This window comes from Megalops cyprinoides, chromosome 2 (genome assembly GCF_013368585.1).
Source record: "Megalops cyprinoides isolate fMegCyp1 chromosome 2, fMegCyp1.pri, whole genome shotgun sequence".
Classification (NCBI taxonomy): domain Eukaryota; kingdom Metazoa; phylum Chordata; class Actinopteri; order Elopiformes; family Megalopidae; genus Megalops; species Megalops cyprinoides.
In genome coordinates this window covers 33,160,439-33,186,502 of record NC_050584.1, presented here as the reverse complement: position 1 = coordinate 33,186,502, position 26,064 = coordinate 33,160,439, and the positions used below count along the sequence as shown (strand labels likewise).

The 26,064-nt window shown below is 46.1% G+C and overlaps 1 protein-coding gene across 2 annotated transcripts in view; it reads right to left on the bottom strand.

Moving 5' to 3' along the window:
• The window catches only part of ryk (receptor like tyrosine kinase), a 50,297-nt gene extending 24,856 nt beyond the window's left edge, over positions 1-25,441 (bottom strand). For both annotated transcript variants that reach the window (XM_036521793.1, XM_036521794.1), the window contains exons 1-4: positions 24,783-25,441; positions 3,457-3,578; positions 1,854-1,953; positions 971-1,102 (exon numbers count right to left, since the gene is read on the bottom strand). In XM_036521793.1, the coding sequence (XP_036377686.1) occupies positions 971-1,102; positions 1,854-1,953; positions 3,457-3,578; positions 24,783-25,005 (577 nt within the window). In that variant the 5' untranslated portion in view covers positions 25,006-25,441. The remainder of the gene's footprint in view (positions 1-970; positions 1,103-1,853; positions 1,954-3,456; positions 3,579-24,782) is intronic.
• Between the last annotated feature and the right edge of the window lie 623 nt (positions 25,442-26,064).

Below are 26,064 nucleotides of genomic sequence, written 5' to 3'. Positions count from 1 at the left end.
ATGAAAAAGGGTTGCAGAATTTGGCCAGGCAGTCAAATATTTTTCCAGTGCACAGTAACTTGGGCATCACAGTAGCCTGTTGCTTACTAAGAACCCAGAATTCACAAACAGCGTGTAACGGTTTAAACTTGCCGTGTCAGAAAGAAGAACACCGGCGCTTTCTTCAGGAAGCTAATTCGACCTCAGGCGCTCAAAAAGAGCCGGGCCATGAATTTACTGTTGTATAAGACAGAGCATGACGGCCCTGCATAATTATCTCCTCCGAGCTGAAAATAGCAACGGCTGAAGACAATCGCAGCTTCGTTTTCTTCTGTAACCCCTTTTGCCAATTCCATGTGCCTCAAGGCTCTCCCTCAGCCAAGGATTAAACACAGTCTTTCCATTATTAAAAAAGCAGCAGGGTGTATAGACACATGCACCCACACGCGCGCGCACACGCACACACACGCACACACACACGCACACACACACACACACACACACTCGGTATAGTGAAAATGTTCTGCTTAAACACACTGTAACCCTTTGACCATTACAGATGGCTTCCACGTGGATGTGTTCAAGCATCTTGTTTCCAGATGGTGGCATAAGAAAAGCTTTTATTCAACCAATGAATCAATTTCCGACTAATTTTGGCATAAATAATTTTAAAGTCTTATTTAACAGAAGAGGCTGTGATTTAAAAATGGGTGCAGCTAGAGTACAGCATTCATTCAGCCAGGAGCTCTTTCATCTCTGGGTCAATTGCCCAAGGAGCAAGGTAAAATTTCTTCATTATGCCTCATTACAGTTAACTGAAATGTCTTCTGGGACACTGGGGCCACGGCTGACACGGGCCCACCACGCTGACCGACACGTCCTTTGGATGGGATGATTTGAGCCACAAAGACCAGCTAAAGACAGATGATGGAGATCACCGAATCAGCACAAAACAGAACCTGGTACGTATGACCACGTTGGGGGAACTCACGTTTGTAGCACGTTTTCCTCCTCTTGAAGTTGAGGACGGTGAAGTTGTTGGCATGTATGGTCAGGTTAAGCTGCACGGTCAGGATCACCTCTGCATCCTCTTTGCCCGAACAGAAAAGGTCCACACGGAACACTTCACGTGGAGAAGGAGAAGAGCCCCCGTGAGATGGGGGAAGGCTCCGCATTCCACCAGTTATGACATGTCACAATGTGTCACACACAACAACCCCCAGCCAGCTTCTTCCGTTCTGCAGCTTTTCCACAGCTACATTTCAAATGAACCACCAAGCAAGCAGATTTTGATATGGTTGTCATTTCTTCATATGGATATCAAGTAACCCACCACAAATGAAACGTGACAACCATGCTCTTTACAATCTGAAATTACTATCAGGACAATTATCTACTCTGGGCCTCCATTCCCTGTTGAAAAACAAAAAATATATAAAAATGGAATAAAAAGACACCAAAGGGTGCATGAAAATTGGGGGTTTAGGTAGGGTAACCAGATGATCTCTCCAATTCATCCAATACTGGTATAACAAATAAACTGTAATGAAACCTTAACTTCTGCTTATCTTCACTGGTGAGAGATGTTTTTTTCTAAAACACACAAGAAAAAATGACCCAAAGAAGGCCAAGACTCTAGAGACACCATTGTCATTCCGAAACCCCTCTGGTCTGACAATGCATGGTTTGTATTTTAAACAGACTCTGCTTTAATCAGGCTCTTACAAAGTTTAGGAATATGTACACCGCTCTATGGTTTTAGCCAGGTGTCACACCCAATAATACGAGGTGATGCAGCGGGTGGGATCCACTAAATTATGTTGCGTGCAGTTTTACCGGGTGGTGATATGGGAAATGTTTTACAATTAGCAGACCTGAACGAACACGAGGCACCTCCCCCTGGGCTGATATGTTGCTTTGGGGCAGGCTCATGGCGGCAGGGTTATCCACCTGGAAGCCCAGCCTGTAGTACACCTGCACCAGAGGGAGACAGAGACAGAGACAGAGAGAGAGAGAGAGAGAGAGTGCTGTTTGATTGTTTGAGTCTGGACTGGCACAATACCACTATGTACAGTATCAGAAACCACAAGCCAGAACAGGCCACCAGTGTTCTGCAAAACATCATCATGGTTACAACTCACAATAGACACAGTTAGACAGACATTTACACATGCTGCTTAATTACATTATTAAATGCCAACCAGTGAGGAGGCCTCTAACTTTGGCTTAAATAAGCAGTCCCTTCCCCTTTCTCACAAATGGCAGCGATTGCGTAAATACAGTAACTATGCCAAATACGCAGATGATGAACTGCAAGTGGCCTGTCCAGGCAAACGATGAAACATTACATTCTTCAGATGGTAAGACATGGTTCGTAAGAGGGTAGAATTAAGAGAAATGAAATGTGAAGTGGCATGTTCATTTGAGTTGACACAGCTTCCCTTGAAAACCATTTCAAATCAAATAGAAAAGGTGAAGGCCTCAACAAAACAACTGCATGACATTAATACTGTAGTTAAGGCAGTGATTATTATTATGGCAAAAGTTTGGAGTGAAACATGAATGTTAATGCATCTTCGTTTATGCGCACTATATGGACAAAAGTATTTGGCCACACCTGTTTTTCAGGGTTTGGGCTAGGCCCCTTATCTCCAGTGAAGGGCAATCTTAATGCTCCAGCATACCAAGACATTTTGGACAATGCTATGCTTCCAACTTTGTGGCAACAGTTTGGGGAAGGCCCTTTTCTATTCCAACATGACTGTGCCCCAGTGCACAAAGCAAGGACTATAAAGACATGGTTTGATGAGTTCGGTGTGGAAGAACTTGACCGGCCCGCACAGAGCCCTGACGTCAACCCCATCAAGCACCTTTGGGATGAACTGGAACGGAGGTTGTGAGCCAGGCCTTCTCGTCCAACATCAGTGCCTGACCTCATAAATGCTCTACAGAATGAATGGGCACAAATTCCCACAGAAACACAATCTTGTGGAGAGCCTTCCAAGAAGAGTGGAAGCTGTTATAGCTACATAAAGGGGACCAACTCCATATTAAAGTATATGTATTTGAACACAATGCCATTACAGTCCCTGTTGGTGTAATGGTCAGGCGTCCGAATACTTTTGTCCATATAGTGTATGTTCAGGACACATTCATAAAATGACAGTGCATGTTAACCATGAAACAATGTGTTCTATAGTAGTTAACAACATTTTACTATTTGTTATTTACAGTGATGGAAACAAAATACTTGATAAAGAAGTGAACTAACAGAACCCATCAACTTTATTATCTGAGGTCTATTTGTATACATAAAATCACTGTCAGTGAGGGTAGCAGGCTCTTTTTCACACAACAGTAAAGGTGAGAATTAGAGTTGGAAAATCTGATTGTGGATCAACCACCAGAGGTTTAGAAAGTACATGGAGCGGGTTGTCCAACAGGGCTGCACACCTGTCATTGTCACGACAACCTCACCTTGTTCCGGGAGTGCCAGGTGAAATACAAGCTGTTGGTTTCGCTGGGCACTGGCAGGATGAAGGACAGGGCGTAGTGATTGACCACGTCGTCCCTCACGTAGTACAGCTCTGCTTCCACACCTGAGGGAAGCACAGAGAACACAGCCTGGTCAGACAGAACCGGGACGTGGGGGGAAGGGGGTATTCAGCGTTAAGCAAACCCAAATTCCTCTGGCCGCAGAAACATTCTTGTGGCGAGATGACATACGGTCCAGAGCAGCCACTGACAGCCTGAGCCCAAAGCTCACATGACCGCTGGGCTCCCCCACAAAAACATTCCCTACAACAACTTAATGCATTATCCAGACACTGCGAACACAACAGAGAAAACTACTGGAAAAACATCACACAGACAAGCTTGCAATTTAAAGAGAGCAAAGTTCACTCAGAACGGAAGCCTCCCTCTTCCAGCGCCTGACAATCAAATTCACTAACAGCAATTCTATGTGACTCTCGAAGGAAGAAGCATCTTAGTTTCAGCGCACAAACCTACCTGCTGAAATGGCTCTAAGAAATCTGCCTCAACATACCTTATGTGAAAGCACAATTAATTGGGGAATTTGGGAATGTTTCCCATAAACTGCTGAGGGGCTGAAATGAAAAAAGCCAGCGTTTGAGTTTTTTCCTGTACACCAGTACAGTCTTCTGAATCCTCCACCTCCCCCACTTCTACGTTTGTTGTCATGATCCAGTGGGTAGAGAGGGAGTGCACACAGAGGATCATTCTCTGCGGTGCTCATAAAACACACCTGCCCTGGAAGCTCATTCTCCCATTTTTAATAACACCCCCCCCAAAAAAAAGATCTGTGACACAGCCCTTTCATTATGCCGCATTCCCCTCATTCACTTTCGCCTGAGAGGCCTTCCGGGAGCTGGCCGCAGACACTCGTCGACTGAACAAATGCACATTAATGCCTGCTGACAAGACATCTCAAGAAGCTAGAGTGGGGGGGATTGTTAGCTTGATGGACATCTTCGCCCCCTCACACCGCCCTGACCCTGGGGGGTCTGGATCGGTGGAGCCCATCTCTCAGCCTTAGAGGATCGAGTTCAAAGCAGCAGGAAAAATGCACCGACGCTCTCCTTACCATTTCCCCGAGGTGCGCCCCGAAAGCTCTTGTTGCTCAGACCTCCTCTCACATCTCCTCAATGGAAGACATGCCAGGGGTGTCTACAAGCAGGGGGTGCGGCGTGTTCTTTAGCACGTTTCTCAGTGTTGAACACCCTTACAGATCCATTAGAGGGGTGCTGGAGGGCTGTGTATGTACATTGAGGGAAGCAGTAATGTAGAAGGGGACATTTGGGACAGTATGTTATCCTGTGACAGGGGAGGAGAGCCAAGGCCTTTCTTGGGAAGGGAGCCTCACCCCAGCACTTCTCGCAGCAATTATCTACGCCTTGATGGCTGCTCACACACACACGAGAACATATTCATACACAAGCAAGCAGAAAGGTGCGTTCCAGTAACCACCCATTCCCCAGCTCAGCTCAGTGTGACTGGCCTGGCCCCACCACCGCCCACCCTTCTGTCACAGCTTTGACAGTAACTGAATGAATGCAGGGAGGGAAAGGAGGTGTGGAAAGTCCAGTCCTCATCTCAGTCCAGTGGGCCCATTCCAATTGTTGTGTGGGCAAGGGAGACAAGCAGAAATTCCTGGGAATAATATGGCTAATTAAGGCCACCAAGGAGCCCCATTCCAGGCCCTCTAGCTGTAAGAAAGGAGGAGGGGCCTCTCACCCCTCCCAGCAGACCCCTGTCTTCACACCCCCATCCACCACACGCTCCATTATGTAAGCAATGGCAGGGGGTCGTCACTCTCAGGGATGTGGGGCAATGACCACCCCCCACTCCCCAAAGCCCAGATCGTAAGGAAACCCTACAGCCACTCTCGCCCACCTAACCCCCACCAGTCACCACAGTAAGGCGTATTCTGGCCCGATGCGGGGCAGAGGGAACATGGGCTTCCCCGCGACATTCAGCAGGGGTTTTACTACGGCCCGACCACTGCGAGCCCAGGATAATCACATCCGCAGCCTCTCCGCAAGTGTTTGTTTGTGTTACTCATCGGCGATGGCTGACGTTTTCTTTATGCTCCGGAGAAAGCGAGTCACTTTTAAAAGACCCTGTGGTCAACCGCAGCACTTTTAAGACACTGAAATCAACATGGTTTCTGGGTTGCTCCTGCATCCGAACTTCATTTCACACTGCATAATGAGGGCACTTTGTTTTTGGTGGCCTCCAAGCACTTTAACGCTTTGATCACTCTTGTTGCTCAGATGGGAAAACAAGTCTGATGCTCCGGAATTCCACAGAAACACCTCATACGGTGTGGCATATCAGAGATGTCTCATGTCCCACATCTCGCTACCTTATCTACAAATTGGTTTGGCATTGTTCGAGCCTGAACCACAGAGGTGGTATTGTGTGAGTGGCAGCGGCACCCTGTGAAACTGCTCTCAGCTACAAAGGGGTTAGCAGTGCGAGCATTTTGGCCCATCGGGCACACTCAGGCACAACACAGCATAATGTGTCAATGACAACCCAGGGGCTGAGGTAATTAAAGATCCTGATGCATTGCCTTTGTACATATCTCCTTACTAATTAAGAGGTAAATTGGGAGTGAAAGAGAACATTACATCAGGGCTAATTTGAGCCCTGATCTGTTGTCAGTGTCCCATTGGCTCCGTGGGTCGGGGGGGGGGGGGCTATCGGGATCACTGCTCACCTCGTTGGACCCAGAACACACGACATCGACTTCAAACGCTTCTGCCAAGCCTCGCAGGGCCTTCAGGCTCAACCTGCATTCACCCATTGTGTTTCATTTCACCTGCAAGAGATACCTCCACTTTGGCAGTCGATGAGGTAATACATTCTGATGGTTGGAAAACTGACAGATTTGCGAGCTCAGAAACAAGACTGTCTGCGTGTGGGAAGGGGGGTGGACTATATATAAATCTGCCTTAAAGCAACAGAAGCTCACCACATTAGAGGATATGGTTTCTCATTTTACTGCCTCGTCAAAACAAAACACTAAAGCAGCTCTGGCATCTCGGTTCCACAACGTGGCCTCCACAAAATCTGGGCTTTTATTACAGCACTGTACTTTGAAGAAAAGAAAATCTTTTTTGACTCAGAAGAAAACAAAAAAACAAAAAACAAAGCCAGTGTGAGCCACCCACACAGGTCACATGTGGAAGCAGCGCCTGTAATGATGCCTTTCTTCTATCAGTTCCTCCGCGCTCTTTCTCCCCCAGCCTTTGCGGATCTCAAGATGGAAGCGACAAGGTACATACACTGACCAGCAGAGGGCGAGAGACTCAAAGAGCAGCGACACTGCAGCCACAACAAATATCCAGTGACTACAGTCAGGGATAAAAAGAGAACATCTGGGGTGATAAATCTAGCTTTTGCTTAGCACAATGGGTTAAAGTAAACAGCCCCTGAGATCTCAGATCTCACTGCATTCTTCTGGCCAGAGAACAAAAAGCCAACCAGGTGATCGGCTGCACAGGTAGAACAAAAGCCCCCCTATGCTCCCCCCCAGTGCTCAAAGCCTCCATTCCCTCTGCATGAGATAAAAAAAATGCATGCAGCAGGAGTCACCACAACAAGAAACACCATGGAGAGTGTAGGGAAATCGAGAAAAGCCTACTTGGAAACACACCAAAAACTCTTTCTAGCTGCTTTCGCAAAGCAAAGCAAGGATCTCCGTTTTCATGCATGCAATCCTTGTCCGTTGGCTGGGTTTTAGTATACCCAACTGAGCAGAACAGGAGTAACTACACAAAAGCTGAAATACATATGGACATGGACTCGGTTCACGTTGTGTTCACAGTAGAGTGAAGGTGCGGATGCCTTAATTCCATTGATGAGAGGAGAAAGAGTGAATGGGTTCTCCCACCTCGAGACTTACAGCTTGGTAACAGATCACAAAGATGTGCAATGATGCTTCAAACACACGTCTGCCTTTCAGTAAGTGCGTCGGGATTCTTCTGGCCTCTGTCTCCATGTGCTTTAAGAGTGACACACATGAATAAGGCTTTCTTAAAACCTTGCTTTGGAAAAGTTTCCTTCAGCTATAAATTAACCATACAAGTCAAAATGGCACATCACCACCTTAATATACTGTATGAAGGGGAGAGTGAGTGTGTCGTTGACTTTAGAGGAATTAAATCCTTCATTGCTGAAAGGCAACATCTATTTGAAGTTAGTAGGGCCAGATGTAATGAGAGATGCTGAAAAAAGTAAGGTGATTCCATGCTTTTATTAAAACTTGTGAGGGAAGGAATTTCAAGCTGACCGGCAGCTTTGTCACAGCCCAACTCCTCCGGCTAGGAGTGATTTCCACAACATTTCCTTTATTGGAGTGAGGAGAGGAACTCGGACGTGAGCAGTGTGTCACTGCAGAAAAGCTTCTTTCACAGAGCGAAGACTCATGCCTTTCACATTATGAAAGCACCTTCTTGAAGGGCAAAAGGAAATGGCAACATTTTTGAGCAGCAAGCACTGACAACTGCACGCTACACCCCCTACACCCCCCCTCCCCCAACACTGATAAACAAATGAATGCCAGAGAGCACCACAGCACCGAGGACGGGAGACTACTTTACATCCCGCAATGACACTGAGCTTCACATTTCACGAGCTGCACATCAAAAATGACATCAGGTTTTTCCCGAGGATGTCAGACCTCTATTGGTTCCAGGCCAAAAGAATGCACCATCCAAACAGTGGGTCTGGAATTTGCAACTGACAGACCGTGACAGTCACGTTTTTCTGTTTAATCTTGTCTTTCTGGTACAGCCATTGAGGGCCATCTCCCTCCCATTCAGATAGGACCCCGCTACACATGAGGAGCTGTTTGCTGGTTGGGACACCTTCTGCAGAGGTGGCCCTGGGAGGCAATCAGCCTAATGTCAAACAGGTGTGCCGGTTAACGTGAGGTGGGGGAAACCAGCATTGGTGGCCCTGAGTTCGGGTATGGGGAAACACTTTCAGATGTGACTGCGTGTGTTGACACAAACGGCCTGGCACCACCTCTCAGTATTCTTGCAGTAGAGAAATAACATTGTGTCTTGAAAGTTACCTTCACCTCTTCACACCTCCAAGCATAATGAGGTGAGGGTCAGGACTTTCTCACAGCAGGGGACCAGTCTCCTGCAGCGAACCATCAGCAGTATCAGGGCTTGTGGTGGCAGGTGCTGCGACCGTACAACAAGGCAAACAGGCTTTGTGGACATTAAAGTGCTGGCAGCAGTAAGCCATGAAACCATGCAAGCTGTTTAATGCACCATGGTGCAAAATCACTACAGCTCTTGCCCCCCCCCCCCCCCCCCCCAAGCTCTCATTCCTCAGAGAGCCCCTGGGGAGGGACAGTATGTGGCATGCTGGACCTCACAGCTCACTTAATTAGCCACAAACGGAAATGCCCGGACTACCCAGGGCTAATTCGGCACGAGGGGAAAGGATCCGAGACAGATGATCTCTTCGCTCTGGTCTTGAGCGGGGGAATTTGTGCAGCCCTTGGAGAGACTAGCAGATGAGATCCAAAGAGGACTGAAGCGCACTTGTGGAAATTTGGGTAAATGCGAAAGGGGGAAGGAATAATGGGAGACACTTTGGGGAAAAACAATGGGAGCCCTTGAGGGAAGGAAGGTCTTGGTTAACCGTGTTCTGAGCTAATGTAGCGGGGGCTGACACAAAGCACATGGGAGAGAGAGACACCCCTTTCAATGACACAATGCTGGACCCAGTGGCAGCAGCCCTATCAGTTAGGCCACGATGGATTTTTACCAGGGAGCAGTGATTAGTGTTAATAATTATCCCTCTTTTGTCGAAGGGCTCCTTTTCAAGGGTTGCCTGGTGTTCTTTCAGAGCATTTTAAGGAGATTTTTTCCACTGTGTCCACATTAGATTCAAGCTGGCAGTGATGTCATCACACATAATGAGCTTTTGTTTGTAGCGTGGCAAGAGAAATGTAATTTAAAGAAAGTTGAACTGAGTAATTTCAACGCTTGAGCACAAGAGTTCCATATTAAAGAATTAATGGAAGCTCTATCCAGAATAACAAAAGCAGGTCATTTTAATATGACACAATTTTAATATGACACAAGAAAGATGCAAAGGCTGAGTTTCTACCTTTTCTCTGAAGACCCACCTTCTTAGCTCCTCCCGTTGCCTGCTGTAGTAACACATGCAGAGCTATGCTCCAGGTGAGCTGACAGCTGACAGCTGGCCACAGGCAGCACCTTGACGTCACGCTGCCTGCCGCAAAGGGGCGAGGGAACAGAGGGCCCAATCTGGGCTGCTTTCATTTGCCTGGAGGGGCGGGCCCACGCAGAGGGCACAGCAACTTCACAGCAACTTCACAGCCTCCGGCCCTGACCTTCCCCCCCCAGGACAGAGGCTGCCACCCTGGCCCAACCTGAGATTAAGGGTGCACTCACACTAGTGCTGTAACTCACTAGTTACTGAGAATACACTTTTAGGTTAGGTTGAGTGCAATGAATGTTTATAACACAGACCTCACAGAAGCTGTGATGTGTCATGAGCATTTAACTAAATCTAAATTGATAAATGCCATCAACTCTCTCACGTTGTAGCTTTCGCAAGCACACAAACTACAATCTGCAGTGTTTTGCGAGCATAATCATTTATTCTAATTACACGATTGGTGTCGATTATTCTGTGAATTATTTGTTTTATTGTTAATCAAGGATGATAAAGGGGAACAGGTTGAAAATAATGATAGATTTAAAGGTAATGTTCAGGCTTCCCCTGTTTCCAGCTCACCCGCCGCCACTGTTGCATAATCGATAAATCTGTAAGGCATGTGAGAGGGCCGTGTGTCACCACGCCCAAAACGACTCCAAATAAGCCACAAAGTAAGTACAATCATGAACTCCACTGTGCTGTGCGAGAGCGCTTTTCTTCAACACAAAAAGTCGCTTCGTGATGACGTAAGCGTGCTTGGGCCCAGAACGTTACGCGCAATGTGAGCGCAGGCCAGCGTGGGAGTGGGGAGGGGGGACAATCGTGCTCGGGCATGGTACAAGGCAACCGGGCCTAGTGTGAGTACGCCCTAAGAGACTGGCTTTGATAGGGGGCAGAACAGACCTGCTCTTCATAGGAACCCAGGGAAGAAACACATTCTGACCGTGAAAGGGTTTCTTGAAGCACCACTGCTACGCTGTTTGTGTGCTTGTAGGTTTAACGTCACTGCTTCAGAGGAGGCAGCTTCCAATGTGCCAGGCTGTGAAGAGAGAGGTATGCGGCACAAGTGCTTGGGAAGGAGAAGAAACGAGCTGCCTTGTGCTCACTTTCCACCGTGACAAATTTCTCTGGAGCGAACGGCTTGTTTTTACGGCGCGCCATGAGCTCCTGGGCTGCTGCTCGATCTTCCATGGAACATCACGCTGAAACAGGCCAGGCATTATGGAACGCATGCCTCTTCAGGGGCAGCGCTAATTGAGTCACATGAAGGGCTGCTTTTAGGGGAAAATGACTTTTTCCACAGCCTTTTTTCTTTTTTTTTTTTAACTTCCACTAGTACAGACTTGGGTAGAATCCCAATGGGACATAGGAAGTGTACATGCAGAGACTGGTGATTTGAGCTGTGACCCACTACAGTTGCAGGATTGAGGGGACTAGCCTGTAGCCTGTTCTCCCCAGTCTACCTCCCCAAAGGCTGCCAATTCCAGGCCCTCTGCCACACAGAAGTGCCCCCCCCCCCACCCCGGTTGAACTGCAGGTCTACCCTGTGGAGTCCCCACCTCCCTGCCCCTGGAAGGTGACCTGCCAGGAGGCTGGCTGCAGAGGTTAGGGGGGGCAGGAACTGCCTCTACCTCAACATGAGTTAGGGGGCTGGAGGGCAGAGGGGTCCCCCGTCACAGCGGTGGATTTAATTTACAAGCCAAGACACCGCCACATTTGTAAAAACAATCACAGTTGCACTTATGCGCACACACACACACACACACACACACACACACACACACACACACACACACACACACAGACACAACCCACACACGGCAGTCGTTCATGTACACAGAAGGTTTGCTTTCTGCATTTCTCCCACCCAGCTGGAAGAGAGCAGCTGTGGTAAAGCAATCAAAAACAGAGGGATGGAAAACACCCCAGCAGGGCCCTCATACCCCCCTGTCAGATGTTGAGCGGCCGGTGCTTTAAATCAATTAGAACTTCCCTGCGCTTCTGCCCTGCATCAGCCCTGGCAGCGGCAGCTTGCTTTGCGCGTCCCCTCTCGGCACAAACATCTGCGGCAGAAGAGCATCTTCCTCCCGGCCCTCTTTGGAAGACCCATTTAATGACCAAAATTATGGGACTGGGAGAGGAAAAAAAAAAAATCAATTTCTGACTATTTACCCTCTTTTTCTCTCACGGCTCAATGGTACTGGACTCACTTTTCCCTGCTTGAGCTGTGTGAGAAGGAGGAGGAGGGCCAAACCCGCCGGCATCCATCCTGACTTCCAGGACCCCATCCCGGTAAACAAGCCTTTCCCTAATTCCAGGAGACATCTACCCAAATCTTTTTGCTGGCTTCCCTCTGGTATTTGCGTAACTTTCTCTCCAGCTGGGCTACAAAATTCCCTGTGGGGTCTGTTGAGGGGGGGGGGGGGGGGGGGGGGGGTGACCTCCTCAGCAGTGCCTAGGGAGGAAGGGACACCTCCAGACTTTTGCTGGAGTCATGCGGAAAACTTGTGACACACCAGTGGGTCAGCAACAAAAGCGAGGAGAGTCCGCCAATCCTGAGCCCTATTCCCAGCCTCTGAGAGAGCAGGGAGCGGACCCCTCCCCTTCATGCAGCAGCACTGACGCGGCCCGCATAGACTTCACTCGCGCTGATGCGTATAAAACTCCTCTGTCTCGCCACCTCGGAGACCAGCGTCTGGAAGATCTGACAGCAGCCTCTCAGAGGTTCAAAATAGCAAGCCTTTTCCTTAATTATCAGGATAAGAAAATGCTTCTTGAAAAACGCATTTCCTAACAGTTTAAAGGTGTATGTCAAGAACGTGTTCCTCCTCTTCTCTCACAACCCCGGCGGTCCGTTTCGTAATCAAGGCACTCAGAGGTTCTTGCCGACACATTTGTTCGGGTCGCACGGAACCATCAGGTCAAGCTAAAAGAATTTAAAAGCATGTACGTTTCCTGAAAGCATCAGCCAGAGGCATGAGAGCACTCCCTCCTAGTATAAAAAGGAGCTTTTATTAGATTTGGAGATAAGCTGCAGAGTCACACAGTGGCTATTAACTTGCTTGGCTGGGAATTTTGTTTTGTGTCTCTTCACAGCACAATACAGAGCTGAGCTCTGCCTCAGTGCTGCAGTGAGCTCAGAGGCAGGAAGGTGCAGCAGAGGGCAGTCACAGCGGCCACAGAGCTTGTGAGCAGCAGAAACAGGGCACACAGACGGACACAGCGGTGGCAAAAGGCCGCTCTGATACAAGTGGGGAGATCATCAAGAGCATCTGCACTTCTTTGCTCAAGCTGAAGACAGAGGTTTGTTTCCTTGACAGGGAAGATAAAAAAAAGCACAAGACCCCCCTATGGTTGGGTCTTAACATTCAGTTGACTCACGGCCCTATGAATCCCAGGGGTGGCTCTGAGCTCTGACGCTTTGACCACAGCGTTAACCTGACATAACAAAGCAGCAGCGGCCTGCTATGGGCGTCTTTATTCAGGAGGCAATCGCTGTGCAGGCTTCACTGCTCATAGATGAACATCAGTTTCCTCCAATGTCTACTTCTCCTGACGTGTTTCTGAAATATGGTTTACTCTGCCTGGGGTCCCGGTCTGACTCTGGAAACTTTCTCTGCTGAAACAGTGGGGGTGGGGGGTGGGGGCAAGAATTCCGTTGCTGTGCACGTGGCTAAACTGTGAATGCTGGGGCGACAGACCCCTGATGAATCATTGCCACACGGAAAGGCCATTTTATTGCGAGGCTCAATCACAGGTTTGCGGGCACGAGGACAAAATGGACAATGGCTGTCAGCCCAATTTCCCGTCTCCAGGGGGTCTCAATGACATGGCTGCCCTCCCCCAGAGCGCCACCATCTGATATGCTCTACCCCAGAGGGAGGTAATGACAAAAGAGATGCAAAACTAGCCCCTTTGGTTGCTGTGTTTTCAAACTATCAAGGTCAACTCTGCTGGCATGGCATCAGTTTAGTTTTAATACAGATGACTAAAGCAGACTAGGTGGTTCTTTGGTGTTAAATATCCAATATTGAGGTGCTAAAATCCCTCATGTTATTGAGTATAGTAAGAATGCACTTAATTTGACTGGATTGGACATATTCCCCTGTCCAGATTTATTAGAGGTAAAGAAAGGAGTACTTCTTTGACATCTCCTTTTCCTCTATCTGAGCTGGAAGGCCTTTCTCCTGATGTGAGGGAGCAGAAGATACCCCACCCTACCTCCCCCTCGGGATGTTAAAAAACAACTTTACTGATGGTGAGGGATTTACACCCCCGACCTCCTGTCATGGTGTCATGGCAGCCACTGATAAAAGGGGGTCTGGTGAGCTTTACTTCTACTCCCCGAAACTCTCGGCATTCCGGACACTTCGGGGAGAGCTGGAAGAGGGCTATCTTTGCTGGGACTCTTGGCTGGTGCAGAGACAGGTGGATCCAGGAAATTGCCTCAGAGCCCTGTCTGGTGCCAAAGAGACGTTAAACAACAGAAACTGGTCTTCGTCTGCTGCGTGTAAGCATCCTGGTTTCAGGTGCTGGTAGAATTGAACGGCAAAGACCAAACTGTATTGCTGCTACCTTTATATGAGGAGCCAGGGCAGGCATTTTTGATTTTATTGGATTGCAGGACTCGTGCGCAAGGGAAGGGAGATTAGAGAGCAAAAGGATAACGGGGGAGTTGTCGGGGGAAGATGCAAATAAACTGATCAATTCTGTACCAAAACAGTGTCACTCTCTGAACCTGGGGATGGAGTGGAGGGTGCTCAAACAGCCAGCCTGAGCTTCCATCTGTGTCTCTGCATTCGTTCTCCAGTCGTCTCAACATGCCACTGCTGCCGCCACACGAAGAGCCCCCATGCGCTCCAGCACAACCAAGCAGAGACTGCGTGACACAGGTATCTCAGCACACAGCCATGCAGCACAATCCCCATTAGGGTCCCGCAGAATCCGTAACATTCGGAGAAATTAATGGAGTTGCATCATCCGGGCATGAAAGCAGCAAGAGGTGTGTTGTTTTGTGTATAGGGCCAACAGTCTGATAGACATGAAAAGATACATGTATCACAAGCATGTTAAGCAATGTAAGAAAAGATAAGTGATTTCACTTAAATCCATCACATACATATTATTAACATTTTTAACAGCTTTAGCAGTATTTGGGAACTATATCATTTTGAATATTCAGGCCAACAGGAAAATCCAATAATTCTTATATTGTGTATTAGGGATGTAACGATATATCTAATTTTGTGATATCGCGATAAAAAATGTCTCAATGCCATCTTGGGACTATGACGAAATCTACCAGGATATTACATGATTAATTTGCTAGTATAGCTGCATTCTACTATCTCTCCTTGTCGAAAATTGTATTGTTTTTGTTTTGCAATTATACATACACAGGTCAATCATTCATTGCCAAAAACAATTCATGCCAATTTTTTGCACATGCTTAGGTCATGGCTGGCTACTTTTATTTTATTTCATTAAAGAAGGAAAGCAGAAGCACTTTAAGTTAAAAGGAAAAACAAATTTAATACAAATAAAAAATGCTGACTTATTATTTAATAAAGGACATTTTTTCAAGTCATCATTTTTCTTTGTTTTTTATTATCCTGATAAATAGCGTATCGTAGACTTTTTATCGTGGTATTATCATTCCGTGAGTTTTTGGTATCGTTACATCCCTACTGTGTGTATAACTAGTGTAGTATATATAACCAGTACACTAAATATCACAAAATTTGTATAGGCCGTTTCAGGACAGGAATATAACTTCATTCTTGACCGATCCCTTATTTGAATTTTAGTCTCAAAATCCATTTCACCTGTTCCTTCACACAGCCCTAAGGAGTGGGGTGAGGTGGTAAACATATACCAAATACAGACTGAGCAGCAAGTATTAAGTGACACATACATTTTGTTAACACTTAACACCTGTTGGATTTGGACGGGATTTGTAAATGTTTTTGATCTAACGCTTTTTTTAAAATGTAAAGATGATAACTCCACATGAGACTCATGGCCAAGGAGAGATTCTCTCACGTGCTTCCATATCAATTAGCCCAGCAGTTACCTAAGGGTGGAGCCACTACTGTATCAAAAGTGTATGTGTTATTTTTCACTATGGCTAATACTGCCCCCCCCCAATTTGTTATCTTGTCTGACTGTCATTCCTTTGGTGGAAGTTCCATCCAATAAATGGCTTGGCCACAGACACCAAGCATTTCCATTTCAGAGCATCCAACTCCATTCTGAAATTGCAGCTGAAAGCGGAAACTTCAGCTGGATCCAAATCCAAAGTCCATTCCCTTATTCCAAGATGGCGAAACAGCAGCGGCACTATATGTGCCATGCTTGTGCAATGCTAGCAAGCGCTATACCGTCTGTTAAGCAAACAACAGTTTACCGTTTAACCATCTGTGCCTCAAGTTTCCCTGTATCTGTTCACAAGTGTAAGTGCATTATGGGTCATTCCATTCCACTATCCTTTTTTTTTTTCCTCTGTGTTTTCTGCAAATACGACTTAGTGATGTTTTGCGTTTCAATCTGACATCACAACAAATAAATAGGACCTGGTAGATTCCAAAGCAAATCCATTAGTGCCTTTGACCTTTGAGCTCAAAGCTAATGCCATGAGAGACATGACTTTTAACTGTTTTGTTTTTAACAGATAGACTGCAGCACCATGGAAAATTGAAGACAAATGTCTGGGGAGCACTATCTGGATGTAGTGACTGTCTGTTATGCTTCAGTGAACAAAAAAAGCAACTTCCAATGCAAGCTAATGCCACAGTATGCATAACCTTTAACTTTTATACAGATTAAATTCCCATACCATGCAAAATTGGGGAAAATGTCAGTTCTGTGAGCTCTATGTAGGCCAAGTCCAGTTCATTAATTGCATGAAAGCGACCATGTGTGATGCAATGAATGCTTTTCAGTTTGTATTGAAAAATGGGGTTTTAGAAGGTTCCCCTATTCAGTAATGTTCACCTAGATTTGGGAAAAATGCAAATTTCCCAAATTCAGAGGCCGTAATAAAAAAAGGCTGTGTGGTGGGTGTGTAAATACAAGTGTTTAGTATATTTTTAGCCAAACTTACATTTAAGGATTCACACCCCCACACACAGAGAGGAAATAATGGAATGGAAAATTATGGAATAAAATCTGCCAACTGACCCACTGACCTCAGAAATACAAGTCAGGGAGTCCAGTTAGTTTTCCTCTGAAGAGCCAAAGTCATTGTGAGTCTCATGAGGTACTGCCCATGATGATAAAGAGTTCAGGCGGAGCCTGGAGAGAGTACTCTTGCCAAGGTCACTCTTTCGCTTTACGCTGAATTTTCTGCCCTGCCACGAGTCAAAGGGGATACAGTTTCATACTGATCTCTGAACTCTGCATTTTCAAAAACCCTCAGGCGGCTGAGACGGGTAGGCTACCACCCTTCCGCACTTGGCATGGCATAACCCCCATGCTTATACAACACAAACCTGAAACCACTGTCGCCATTTAGTCAGTGCAGACACTGTCTTGAAGAATGTGCTCCCGGAGAAGGTTACTAATCTCCACTTTGGAGGAGTGACCCAGAACAGGGGGCCGCTTGGGAGGCGGTGCTAGATAAGTGCTCCTGATTCGGCGGAGTTAGGGGCATTAGCCATGTCAGGGGATCTCCACAACTGTCGCAAATGTCGCCAGGGGGATCTCCCTGGCTGTCACAGTGGAAGAGCTCAACCTGGGCTCCTGAGGCACACAGAGCGAACCATCCCTACACCTCTTTAAAAAAAAAAAAAAAGTGACAATTGCGTTTCATCAGCAGAATCATTTCCACCACTCTTCCCATGCAATGTAGTTATTAAACCTTCACCTTTTTACGTCAAAATGTTATTTATTTGTGTTCACGTTTTCACTCCATTGTTAATATGCACTTCTCTTTGCTCCTTTTCTCTTTTTATTTAAGCAGATTTTAATAAAAGGCCAAAGTAAAAATACCACACGTTCTTTATATTACTTATCACAAAGATGAAATGACTTCTTTACAATGAAAATGGAAAATGTGATTTAAAACTGAGTAAACGGAAATCAAGAAAACATAAAATGGAAATCTGAAAATAATAAAATGGATTTCATCTGGCCCTAATTACTACAGCATCCCAGATAAGGGATCCTGTTCAATAGTAAAACTGATCTCAGTCCAGTATAGGTCAAGAGTCCAGTACTGTCCGGTGCACGTTATATGCCTGTGCAAATGTGTTATTTGGACCAAGGCACATCAATGATAGATTTCCTAGCATTGCAGCATTCTGATGAGGTCACTTCCTTCAGACTGTTAAATTTAATCCACCAATTCAGCAAGCATTCCTCAGCACAGCACAGCATTCCAGTACCTTTAACTACCAGCCTTGTGCATAACCATGCCCTTTTCTCATACCCCTCTAACATGAGCACACTGGCTTGTGGGAAGATGGCTTAGAGGGTCTGTGCCCTTTTTACCTGCTGCATGCAAACCAGTATCAGTTCCAGCAAGGAACCTGCCAATGGATCAGCAGAGAGTCTCTGTCTGGAACGTACCTTTTACCAGCAACCTATTTACATTTTACTGGCAAAATGCCTCTAAGGTGACAGGTCATCCCATAAATCAGGGCTGGAGGCTTGAGGTATCGGCTTTAAAATTCACATCTGTGAGCATCCTCCTGGCCCTGATGGCACTGAGAGCAGCACAGACAGCAGACACAAGTCTCCAGAGAGGCTGACAGACAGGCGATGTCAGCCTTAGCGCTTTTTCCACATTTCCCCACCAGTCTCACCACAGACTGGATTAGGCGTCTCTGAGCGAGATGAAAGCGGCTTCTCTCCCCTCGGCTGTGGCCTCTGGAGCACTCTTCGTTTTGGGAGCCCCCAACACAGACCGAGGGCCACCCAGGTCTCGGGGGACATGTTGAGATACCTCTACCTCACGTGGCTCCGCTCAACTCCACATACTTACACATGCACACAGCCACATAAACCCACACACACCAACATACAACTTACACACACTTACACATACATATACACACGCACACATACACCCACACCCACAGCCACACAGGGAGAGCATCGCTTAGGCATGTGCTACGGCTAACTTCAGATTCAAATATCCACATGCCCTGTGCTTATTGTATTTCTTGCACTTGTGTTTTTAAACCATGTGAAAAGGGCAAATATTAGGTCTTAAATGCAAAACAGATGATAAAAGCTTGATTGTTTTCACTTGCACCGGATTAGTTTCCTTAGAAAATGGCTACACTCTAAACTCAAACAGAAAGAGGAGGAGAACGTGCAGAAATGCAGCCCAATTATTGGCCGTGTCCAAAATACATTTCCAGGAATAACTCTGAATACAATGCATTACAAATGAGTTTCAGCAAATACTATCAACAGAGTATAAGACGTGCTTTCAAGTGCAATACAAGTGAAATCTGCCTCTTAGGCATTTACTGTGTCAAACCAAGTTCAGGTCTAGCAATCAGAGCCAGCCAACTGTGATGTAAATATAAAAATGCGCTTCAAATTGCATCTTTCATCAGGCAGCTGCACCCTTACTGAAGAAAAAAAAGATTAGGTCTTCTCCTGCAAGAAAGAAAAAGCAAAAACCCTGCGGTAAGTGACAGATTAAGATCTGTGAAAGGAATTACAGTGGCTGGAAAGCCCCAGAGAGCAGGAGAGGAAATGGCTGGGAGAGCGTCTCGCAGAACACGTTCCTCTCCTAGAGGGCCACGCTGTGCTCATCCTTCCCCGCACCAGGATCCACCCTCGGGCGGAGTCAGTGCAGGGCCTGTCCCAGTCAAGACCATACCATGGGCTTTGATGGCTGTGACTATGAGGTACATAACTTTGACTATGAGGTGCAGGGAAGGGGGTTGCATTGATTCTTGCATGCTAATTTGAGCTGGCCACTCTGGGGTGGTGGGGGGGCTGGGGGGGGTTGCTGAAGAATCACCTGGACACTGCTGTGTTCCATTGTGCTCCTGTGCTTTGGACAAACACCTTATTTCTGCTAGAGTCAAACACTTCCTTCATTTCATCAGAAGTGAATTTTCCTAGGTTTCCTGACACTCAGTATATTTTAAGCCAAACAGAGAAATGTGATATATGCCGAATTATGTAAGACCAGATTTCAACTGTCTGGATTTCAGTGCTCTCATGCACTTGGCGATAACCCTTCTTAGACTGGGAAGTGTAACCATGTGGACAGGCAGGGAGGTAGTGTGAGAGAGATCCTGTATCCTCCCCCAGTGCTTCCCCTGGGTGCACAAAACTACAGCGAAACTGAGACGACTATCAGCTCTCAGTACCACATCCAGGCTGGTCCCAGGAATTTACAGTCCCGTTCACTTTAGTGCACAGTCACATCAGGAAAAAAATAAAGATGACGTAAATATCACTTTCACACCCTCTCCCTACAACCCACTATTTTTAGCTGTGGGGCTAAAGACGGGGCTTAATTATTCTCCTTGCAGATCCAATCACTACAGAATCCTTCGCCGAATCTGTAAATGAATACTGTGCAATGAGCTTTACGCTCTTCCAGTTAAACCAGAGCCAACTCTGGACTTCTGTGACCCCTGGATGTTCTGGCAGTACTGTGGTGCATTGCAAAGCTGGGAGCGTTTGATGACCTGGCAGCACCCCCCCCCCCCCCCCGGCTGGATCTGCTGGCCGCAAGCAGCGCTCAAACAAAGGGGAAAAAAGCGACCCACTGAGATGGCTTTCTCCGATGCCCTGCCCAAGACCCTGCAGATCCCAACTGTGAAACCACGTGTGTCTGCAATCAGACTTGGGTTCCTCCGGTGTGCCACTCACTTCTCCACTGGGGAGAATGGAGCACCTCCAGAGGGGATATCTGATGCTCCATAGTTGTTTGCAGGTGCAAGGGGGGGCCTCCCAAAGGCTTCCACCCTCTTCTGGGACCCTCTCCCCACACAATGGGCCTCAGTCTCCTTTCAACGCTCCCGCATGCCATGTCTTCCAAGGAAGGCAGCGCCCATTGTCAAAAACCAAAAATGTATGAAACTGAGACAAAAAGCTCTGGGAGGAGCAAAACGTGAACAGAAAATTGTGCAGAGGTGCGGGACAAAAGGAGGGCCCCTGCCGAACAGTAGCGCTGGAATGTAATCCTTTCAAAGGTGGACTGGGCTTCAAACCGAACAGACAGGGGGGTTTTCGTCTGATGGGTCAGAGGCCCCAAACGCATAAATTATTCTGGAAAGCAAAAGGGCACCCGCTCTGTGCCAACAGCCTAAGTCTTAACAAGGCTCACTCTACGTTTCTGATGTTACGGTCACCCTGTGTCCTCTGGAGTGGCTCCTCTGAGGCTAATCAAACTCTGAAAAGGGAGCAAGCAGTGAAAGCCCCAACAGTGCTCTGCTGCAGTGGCTGCATTTGTTTAAGCATGCTGCTTCTGGGAACTGTGGCAATATAATCAATTCTAGAAATAAAATCAATTTTACAAAATAAGCGCTAACACTGATTAACCTAAACGTTATCTCTACCAGCTAGCTTCTACCTTGTCTGGCTAACCATTGTCACCTGAAACCTGGTCATGCAGCGCTCCTAATATTGTTGACTCCTAACGGCTTTTTGCTTGTTTTGTACTCTACCTCACTTGTAAGTCGCTTTGGCCAACACTGTCTGCCAAATGAATAAATGTAAATGTAATTAACTTGATTTCACCCTGAGATGGGTTCATGCTGCTTTTGTAATGTGATGAATGCATCAAATGCACCATTCAGAAAGGTTTCATGAGAGCCATGTGACAGCGAAGAGTAATTGTACGGGCTGTGCTCTCTTGGAAAGAGAAAGGGCCATGGTTTTGGAGGAAGGTCTTGGCCTCCTCCAGTCCAGCGGATATTCATCTTCATTGCATTTATCATTCCATCACATTTTGGACAACTGATGGAACTTCACATTGCTATCAAAATCTACAGCATTGTATTTGTGGAGGTACTGAGCCCTCAGAACAAGCACAGTGCAGGTTCCATTTAACAACAAAAAAGGGAATTGACCGTTTACACAACTAGTGAAGTTAAGAAATGCACGACAAGCTTCCCCAGGTGTTGCGAGAGATTGGCTACCTTCACATTGCAGAGACGTGTAAACACAGCATTACAGAATGCACTGTCAAAGGAGAGTTTCCAGACCTCTGCAGTAAACCAGTGTTTTGATCTTCATAATCGGGTTACAAAATCAAAGGGGGGGAAGCATCCGCCAGTCAGTCTGTCATCAATCAGCGCTGATCAGACACAGACGCCGTACATAAAAAACACACAGAAGATACTCAGCCACTGCCAGAGGCCCTTCTTTTGGAGACAGGTACAGAAAAACGCTATACTTCATAGCAGATCAGATTTAATGAGGATGCTTGAGGAAAGCCAGCGCATTGCATCACTCAGTTATTCAATTCAATTTGTTATCTGTAAAGTGAACTTAACTAGCAGCAGACACATTATTTCTGCCTTGTGCAGGTATTGTGAACACGAGGAAGGAGCTGCTAGTTGTTGAAATGGCTCACATACTGTATGTTAATACAGTGCATAGCAGATGCTGGGTGGGTTTGTAAACTTTTAGTTTCTCTTTATGGCGAGTGGTTATCCAACACTGACCACAGATCTTGATTTCCAATCAAGACTGAGAAAAATCACGAGATAAATCAAACATTTGCCGGAAGCTACTAGTTCCTGTAATGTACTTCTTGGGTTAAAATCTACAAAAATACAGCTGACAAAAATAACTGACAGATATAAAACATTATATCCTGAAACAGACAAGGGGCACATGGCCTAATGCAGCAACACTTCTCACTGCCCAGCAGCCATGGTGTTTAAAATCTTGATGCACATCTCCCTAACATGAGTTGTTAAATGCTAGAAAACACAACCCAAGCATCACTGAGTGCTTCGTGCTGATTCTGTGACATGCCCAAGGAGGAATCCAGTGTATGCACTGTTGCTGTTTAGCTTACCAAAATATCAACCATGCTCTCCATCTGAGCTAAGCCACATAAATGTGCCCTGATTTGGCAGAAGGGGGTGGCCCAAGGATTTGCTATTAACAAGCGTACACCTCATAAGGAGGCAGGAGCAGCCACGGAGAACAAGTGGGAATGAGAAGGCACAGCTCCACTCTTTAAAGCAGGTCCGACTAATGACAATGCAGACGTCAACGCAGTCTGGAGGAGGCCCGATGCATGAGAGCCCACACAAAGAGTCCGTGCACCAGACTGTGCTCCTGTGAAGTTTTTGAAGCAAACTCTCCTGGGCCTTCTGTGGGCACCTGTGACATTCACCTGCCGTGGGCTTTCCATGCTCCTCCACCTCACCGTAGCGAGGCAGAAAAGGCCTCTTCCCTCTTGTTTTCCATTAGAGCCCTGAAATGACCTGCGGTGTAAAAGATCCCTAATGTAAACTGAAAGCAGAATCGCTCACTTTGTTCACCTGCTTTCACTGGATGCTGTGTGACAGGTACGCTCTTTACTCCCGTCCTCCCCTGCAGTTGTGGGAAAACACTGTTCGGGTAATTCCCATTCTTAGACTATTTTAGACAATAAACTACATAATTTAAAATTTAATTTAATTTAATCCATTCAAACAAACTTGATTAAGAAACAAAATATGCTCTTTGATTTGGGGTGAAGGTAACGACGCCAAGGAAATTCGTCAAAAATCGCGCAAAAATTCATCTACATTTTCACTGCGAGTACAGCAGCCAATTGACTGTCTGTAGTGCAGGACGCTTGGACCTCTAAGCCACACGCCGTCCAAGACTAAATGTCAGATCTAGTCCCTGGCCTAGAGATGGCTGTGTATTTCTGAAACCCAAGATACTTTCTTATGGTCTGGACATGATAGCACAGCGTTTTCTTCCTAGCACAAATTGGTCCCTGTCCCCATTTCATATGTTTCTGATTACGGTCAGGAATTACTTAAAGGCACGCCAAAACAAAAACACTGTAAATGTCATTCTCACATTTGATTCCTATCTGAACTGTCCCGATGTATTTCCTCCAGTACAATAGGACTCATTACAGCCAAAACTGTATATGTACATAACAAAACCCTTTCCGTGCTCATCCAAAACGAGGCCAACACGCTCTAAAGAGCCAGTTTCCTTTACAAAATCTTTACTGCTTGGGGAGACACCTGGACCATCAGTGGGAAGCAATCTAACCTCAGCTACCAAGCAATATAAGCAAGGATGCTGGGACCTGTGCACCAGATGCCTTGATATTCAATCATCTCTAAAATAGAGTTTTTCTCAAAAGTACACAACATTTTAGCAGCGTTTTTTACCTTGTTTTTTGACATTATGTAGCTAACCTTGAGACATAATTCTGTAAATTTTACCATCAGAAGTAACGTCGTTTTTGATATTAATGTTTATGAACAGCACACCTTATGAAACATATTTATACATTCTTTTAAAGTAATTTTCAAACCTTTGCCTCCTCGTTATTTACACACTCTGCGGCAAAGGACCATGTATTGCAAATAAATAATTAATTAAGGCTAGGACACATATTTGTTCTGTACTGTTTGTCTGATAATTAACTGACAACTAACTGCGCAAAATTAGCGAGTCTGCTAGCTAAACAGACCAGCTTTAACAAGAACGTGCAAGTGGAATTCTCTCTGAATTCAATGCACACTAGCTAACACGCTGAAATTATTGAAATAAAATTACCCCTACACGCGACTAAAACTAATTAGATAGATGACGTTAACTACAACTCTTAATAGGTTAGCTAGCTACTGTAAATAACTTTAAAATTCGTAGACGTTAGCTAAGTTAGCTAAAACAAGCGTCTGTATAATTGTAACTCCAAGCCACTGTGTCACTAGCTAGACTATATGCCTAAGTGACAAAATCAGCACAACCCCAGTACTAATTACAACATGCTCGTTAAGTAGCCTTTTCTGCAATTAAGTGACGTTATGCTCTCCAAAAGTTACCGCTAGTTAGCGACCTAAATCTGCCCAGGCCACCATGCTCAGAAGAAAAAATCATGCAAGACAATCGAAAATTGTCTTACGTACCTAAAAGCTTCTTCACCTCCTGTTCGCTCATAAAGACGTTGACACTGGGTCGGTTGTTGTTGTTGTTGATACCGGGAGGGCTGCTGGGATTGGCGTGGCAGACGGCCGCTTTTAGCAGGAATAGGATAAAGAACCCCCCTCGTCTCCACGGCACTGACTGCGACCAGCTGCGGGACACTGACCCCCTCCTACAACAGCGAATCGGATCCGATAGCAACAACATCTCAACTGGCTAGCGATTCTTCAGATAAATCCCACACTCTGGTCCCAGTTCGTCTTTCCAACTTTCAGTCCCCTCCGAAACTTAAGGATAAGCCAAAAGCCTTTCGTAAAGGCAACATGCTCCTTGATGGTTCACCTCTCTCGCTCACTTCGTTTCTTGTCCGTCTCTCCTAACTAACAAGCTAGCTATCCACCGTTAAGAGCTTGCTAGGTTGCTAACTTGACCAGCCCTCTGCTCGATATGCAGAAAAGGGCCAGGGTTTGGGATAAGAAAAATTAATCGGTTTCCTCTTTATTCTGTTTGCCTATTTGCCTGTATGTATGTGCTCAATATACAGAATCCATTAGTTAAGGTCCGTCTGTACGGAACAGTCAGCTTTTCTCCGTCATAATCCCTGGACTCTTGATCTTCCTCTGCAATCTTTGCTTTCATTTCAGGAGGGGGACGCTTGTAACGAGTGCGAGCACGTACCGTTGACTGGATGCGAGTACGTAACACATTAGCGCGTTCCCGTTACGCTGCAACACGAGCACGTATGGAAAATTTGCAATGTAAACGACAGAGGTGGACGGGGCATGGCTTTTTTGTCCTCAGAGGTGAATGACAATTAATGAAATATTTTAGTCGCTTATTACTGAAATTCACTACACATATATTTGTTCATTCGTAAAGCGACAAGTTCTATTTAAAACAGTATCTTGTTTAGTGCTGGTCGGATAGCAATCAAATACGTAAATATCTCATAACTAATATTTAGTGATCGAGAGTTTACATGACATTGTTTTGTAATACTTCCTTTGGTATCATCTGTGCTCTCCCAGTGGTATTGCTTTGTAAACAGAGTGAAACTACTTTGCAATTATTATGCAGTAAATGCACGTTTTTCAGTTTACTATCAAAGGTGAACAAGGACATCTTGCGGCCTTTAGCGGTATTGCCGTGATCTGGGACGGCACTTTGCCTTTTAGAATCAATTTATTCATTCCATGTTTTCATGTCAGGCAGGACTTTACCATCTCATATGTTTCTTTCACACTCATATTCAGACTATATGATCCA